Source organism: Benincasa hispida, chromosome 3 (assembly GCF_027475165.1).
Source record: "Benincasa hispida cultivar pf3 chromosome 3, pf3_genome.v1.1, whole genome shotgun sequence".
Taxonomy (NCBI): domain Eukaryota; kingdom Viridiplantae; phylum Streptophyta; class Magnoliopsida; order Cucurbitales; family Cucurbitaceae; genus Benincasa; species Benincasa hispida.
In genome coordinates, this window is record NC_143480.1 from 57,319,545 (window position 1) to 57,325,433 (window position 5,889).

A 5,889-nucleotide genomic window follows, 5' to 3' on the forward strand; every position below is an offset into this window, starting at 1 on the left:
AAGTAAGAATAATTTATTACGTGACATATTATAATTTGACAATTTAATTAAATACATAAAGATAATTGCACCTAGTTATTTTTTAAAAAAGAAATATCAAAATATATCACGATTCAAAACTCCCTTTATAAATTCTTCTGCCTGATATGCTTATTGATCTTTTTAAAGAATTGATTAATCAAAATCTTGAAATTTTGTATGTTTCAAATGTCTAATTCCCACATGTTAAGGGTTTCAAGTCTTTAAATAGTTTTTATCTGCAAAGAGATCCCAATCTCTTGAGAATTTAACTATTATGGATTATGTCTCTTATGAATCATAGCTAGATTATAATTTAACACAAATTTATTTTTAGTGAAGTCAGGTTAAGTTGGTTTGGGTAAAACCAATTCTTAAATGAAAAATTTGGGCGAATCACTAGTTGTCATGTCATCACAACGAAAACTCAAGTCTAATGTGAAAATTACAAATTGGATCGAGCGAGTAATTAAAGTCGCTTGAGTCCAAACGTCCAACACAATTCAAGCTCCTTGTGGAAATTTAGGCTAAAGAAGATATTGGGCCCAAGCAAAGCCCAATTTTTTGGGCCCAAGAGCAATTGGGCCCAAGCCCATGTAAAACTCGTGAAACTCTATAAATAAAGACCTTACCTCTTCACTTAGGGGAGAGGTTAGAAGAACTAAAGGCCAAAGTTATGTGAAAATATAAAGTTTCAAAGATTGGAGCTCTAGAGATCTAAATATTATAACTTCTCTCAAGCTCAAAAGATTTGCAAATATAACGCCAAACTTTGAAGAACTAAAGTTTTAAAGAGTATAACTCTGTTGAAGCTCATTCTGAATCTCTTATCCAAGTTCCAAAGAATATAGTTTCTCTGAAGCTTTGAGGATCAGGCAACATCCAAACCCAAAAAGTCAAAGGTTGATCCAACCCCATCAACAAACCATGAGTTAATTCAACACGATCAACAAGTCAAAGGTCAATCCAACTCGATCAATAAACCAAAAGCTGATCAAGAGATAAACAAACTTAGTATTAAAGTTTACTTTTTTTTTTTTTTTTTTTATAGAGAAATCATCAAATCATCAAATATTAAATTTCTCCATAAATCCTGTCAAACACTATAAAGAATAATTTAATTGGACTAACTCATTTTGTTCGATAAACAAGCAAGATTGTTTAATCTGTCAAATTTTTCATACTTTTTATTTAATTAAAGAACACATGTTATTTTGTAACGGGCTCTCTCTATATAATTTGTCATTACTATATAAATAATTAAAATTAATGATGTCTGTAGTCATGATTAATTGAAATTTAATATTCAACAACTACATCAAAAGTCATTGATGGTTTGATCTCAAATCTTACAACTGTTTATCTTAACAGAAAAACTAAATAAATAAGACTTACATATCCACGAGTAGGAAATAAAAAATTCATTTTTATCTATATTCTAGTAAGCGATCAATAATGACCCTGAAGTTTTAGTTTCACCGATTTAAACTTTTTTTAATTAAATTATATATGTATAACCTACTTTGTATGTTATTTCAAAAAAAGTCTGAATTTTTTAAAATTTCAGTAATATTCTTAATTTTTTTTTTATAAAAAAAAAATCCAAAATCCAACAATGTATCGATTTTGGAATAAAACTATTAGTACTTTATTAAAAAAATATCGTTGAATTTTAAAAGTTTCGATAATATATTTAAAATTTTAAAAATTATTATAAAACATTCAATTATTTATATACGTTATTATCTCGTTAATTAATAAGTAGATAAATAAACTTTCAAATATGTCTCAAAATTTGTAAGTTTGGATCTTAATTTGGGCCGCATTTGACGCGCGGCCCAATATGGGCTTCCTTGAATTTCTTGGAAGAAAGGCGAAGAGAAGTGGTCATGGCGGTTCCACGAAGTCCTTTTTGCCGCGAATCCAAATTCCATCTCAGAAGCCAGAGCTTCGATTCGATTCCATGGAAGCCCCTAGATTCCAGCCTCTCGTGAAGAAGCCATCCCTATCGTCGTCAACTCCATTTCTCGAAGGATTCATCTTCCGCCGCGGCAATTGATCGGAGAGAATCGTTGGGCATGGATGTTCGTGATCACTACAAGGTGCTAGGCTTGAACAGAAGCGCCACGAAGGAAGAAATCAAGGACGCATTCAGGAAGCTGGCGAAAGAATTTCACCCTGATAAGCATTCCCATTCACCCAAAGCAGTAAAGGATTCTGCTACTTTGAGATTCAAGCAGGTTTCCGAAGCATATGAGATCCTTGGCGATGATTGTAAGCGTGCTGATTACAATATTCGCTCTCGTTGTGCCTCTGGTCCATCTGTTAATCAACAGTATTATTCGTCTTATAATTCTTATGCCCATGCGAGTGGACCTAGATATGGTTCTTCTTCTGGATTTACCTCTCGCTCTGGTTTCAATGCCGATGGCTTGGTTACGAATTTTCATATGCTGCTGCGCTTTCTCACCACGCGTGCATTTCTTCTCAATTGTGCTTTCGCCGGGTATTTATTCTCTGCCCTAGCCCTTTTGTTCTTTAACAATACGATCTATGTTTTGAATTCCCGTAGCAAATTGCTTCAACTCTTACTTTCACTAGAGAAATCCTCCTATTCCCTTGCACCCTGGAATTCTTGTCTTGAATCTTGATTTTTCATCCCTTTTGCCAATTCCTTGATTGGATATACTTGTCACCATTGTTCCCGTTCTCCAAGTCCTGTTTTCAAATGTGACTATGTAGTTCACTTTTCCAATTTCAGATTGTTGGCAGGTGAGATTGGCACAGTTTTTGGTTTATTTCTGTGTGCCTCCTCCATCTCTGCGTTTTTCATTCCTAATTTTATTTCCTTATTCTCCGTATAAATTTCGGTGTGTGTTCTTGTTCTGCATTATAATTTAGTATGAACGTTGGTGGAATTTGCAGTACCAAGCCCAAGACTTCATCTAAAAGTAGTAGTTCTTTTTAATGTTTGCAGAATCTTCAGATCACTGTTGACTATATAATTAACCCCCTTGAAAAATGTTTTTATTGGCTAACAAAACTTTTAGCCATTCCAATGGTCATATCGAACTCACTCTAAGGACTGTTTGGGGCACTGAAATGATATAGAATGTGGGGAGTTCTGATGTCCTAAAATGGACCCATAAACAATTAAAATCGGTGAGATAGGATAATGGGTCTTGAAATGATATAGGATGTGGGGATATATCATCTCATGTTGGGCCCCAAACAGCCCTAAGTAGTTGGTTGGTATGGTACCTTAACTAAGTCCTACACAGAAACGTTTGTCAAGTTATGTATTCGAAGATCATTTGGTTCAATGGTAGCAAGAATTTATTGGAACGTTTGATTTGTGGGGAGGGGTTTGTTATTCTCTGGATAAGCTTCCTCCATACCAGTTCTTACTGCCGTTTGAATCTGAAAGTTGCTCGAAGTAGACATCTGAGAATAGGAAAAGGTTTGCTGCTGACTTGAGAGAAAAGGGACTTAAAACGAAACATATCAGAGGGAGCTAAAAATTGGATCATTACATCAGCTATGGACACTCTTACATAATCAAGTTGTTAAGGCTCACCTTGATTACATTTTAGTTTTCACCTTCTCTTTAACAAATTCTTGAAAATAATGTTTTTAGTTTTCAAAACTTGGTTTGGTTTTTATAAAATATAGGTCGAGAGTGGAAAACAAAATAAAGAGACTTATAGGTGGAAATAGTAATAGTGTTTATAATCTTGATTTTCAAAAACTAATAAAAAAATGATTATCAAACATGCCTAAATTAGTTGATGTTTTGATGACTAATATCACAGATGCCATTGAGAATAATATGAGTTTGAGTTCATCTTGAGCTTTGAGTTTATTGACTATGGGCTCTTTGACTGGGACATAGTTATCATTCTTACAAATTTTGTGCAGTGTTTTAGTTGGTGGCATGTTCGCGATTGACACAAGTGGGGAGGCTTTGTGGAAGATGCATAATTCTGGGGTATGTAATTATTTGTTCTCTTCCCTCCCTCTCTCCCTATTTACCTAGCAAAATGCCACCATTTCTGGATATGAAACATTGTTGTGAGTGTTCCTTAAAGCTCAAGGCACTATAAAACGCAATAATCTTCTCAGCCGAAAAAAAGAAAAAAAAAAAAAGCCTGACTGTTTTTGTTTTTTCTTTTTTGGGACACTATATATAAAAGTACTATATAGAGTAGAAAAAGCATAATTGGAGTGAAAACGTGGAAAAAAAAAACCCTTAACCTAAGAAATTTTGCATTTAAGTTTGGTAAATTTGTTATTTAGTTAATAAAGAAGGAAGATCCCTAATTATTACTATTTTCTAGCCTTCACAAAAGGCGTGGCTGAATGCGCTCCTTATTTTATGAGCCTTGCCTTAAAATGCTTAGGCGCGCGCCTTAGAGGGCTTTTTAAAATCCTGTCTTTTTCCAGACTTTGCAAACCTTACATGTATTTTCTTATAAATAGTCTTAAACATGTTTCTGGTTTTGGTTGGGAGTTCTCCGACTTATCTTGTGTTGGTCCTTATGGTGTCAAATGTTCTATTTTATTCTTTAAACTTTGCATAAAAGACTAGTTTTTATCATTCATTTCTGTTGGTCATATAACGAAAATCTAAATTCATTTGGAAAGTGAGGTAAAATTAATGCCAATGATGGTTCATGGACTAAACATAATATTTGAAAGCATATGAACCCAAAATATAATAAGCATAAACATGTGCTGTGTAGATTTGAAATCATATAGGTGTTTTAAATTACTTAGAAAATTAAAGTGTACGATTTCCAGATTTTACGAACCGAGTAACTTGACTGTTTCCATCTATTCTGAGTCTGACGATGGCGAGTCAATTGAATGGTCAAGATTGTGACTGGGAGAGTTTGTTTTGTATACAGAAATCATTTGAAGAAGCCATGGAATCAATCAATAAAGCCAAAACACATGAAGATGCTTAAAAGGGGTTTGCATTTGGATTCATTTGTCCTACCAGCAGACCAGATTGTGTTTTCATGTCCTCTTCCTGTAGAGTTGGCATTCCACACAAGTGAAGTTGAAACTGACTGGACTATACAAGGAATTAAATAGCTGATTGAAATGTAATATATGCTCTCTTTTTTCTTACCCCTCCTTTATGTGAATATACATTGATTGATTATATACAAATTTTGTTAAGTGTTCTGCATTTTCTTGTGGAGGCAGTCTTGTTATGAAGCAAAGATACTTCATGTGAGGCAAAGAATTCGTATTAGACACGTATCGGATACCGGTACTCTCAGATACGTATCTGACACGCAATTTGATGTATCTATTTCTACGCATATCTTTTTTCAAATAAAAAAATACAAGTAACGACTCATTTAATCTTTCTCAATCTAAAATTAGGCAACCTATTTAAAAAATTCATTACTTGAGTCCAAAACTAAAAGAAAATAAATAAATAAAAGATCAAACTTAGAATCATCTAATCTTCATCTTCACATTTGAGTCCTCACAAAGTCCACCAAAATATAAATCATTTGGATATCTTCAACAATTCAATGAAAAAGTTCTTCGTTTATCTTCATACTTCTCCCTCTAATATTCTTTTTCTTCTTTGTAATATGAGTCACTTTTCTATTGCATTTCATTAACTATTGTTTTTAATATCTTAGATATATTTTTGTATTGTATTTAAGTGTTTGTATTATTGTTATTAACGTGTATGCTAAATTTATCTATATCATAGATTTTATTAAGAAAAAAAAAACGTATCTTCAATGTATCAGTATCCTCGTTTTTTAGAAATATATATATATTAAAAAATATATAAAAAATAACGTATCTTTAGATGTATCCGCATCTTAGTTTTTTAGAAATTGA

The 5,889-nt window shown here is 32.9% G+C and overlaps 1 protein-coding gene across 1 annotated transcript; it reads left to right on the forward strand.

Annotated features, from left to right (window-relative positions):
* The first annotated feature begins 1,835 nt into the window (after positions 1-1,835).
* LOC120072686 (Chaperone DnaJ-domain superfamily protein) lies at positions 1,836-5,212 on the forward strand. The gene is made up of 3 exons (XM_039025134.2): positions 1,836-2,524; positions 3,937-4,006; positions 4,926-5,212. Exons 1-3 carry the CDS (start codon positions 2,097-2,099, stop codon positions 4,983-4,985), a joined length of 558 nt encoding a protein of 185 aa, XP_038881062.1. The 5' UTR covers positions 1,836-2,096; the 3' UTR covers positions 4,986-5,212.
* The last annotated feature ends 677 nt before the right edge of the window (positions 5,213-5,889 follow it).

Coding starts and splice junctions, on each gene's coding strand:
- LOC120072686 (XM_039025134.2), top strand. CDS start 2,097: ATGGATGTTCGTGATCACTACAAGGTGCTAGGCTTGAACAGAAGCGCC. Junction 2,525..3,936: donor CTCAATTGTGCTTTCGCCGG/GTATTTATTCTC, acceptor AATTTTGTGCAG/TGTTTTAGTTGGTGGCATGT. Junction 4,007..4,925: donor GGAAGATGCATAATTCTGGG/GTATGTAATTAT, acceptor TTTTGTATACAG/AAATCATTTGAAGAAGCCAT.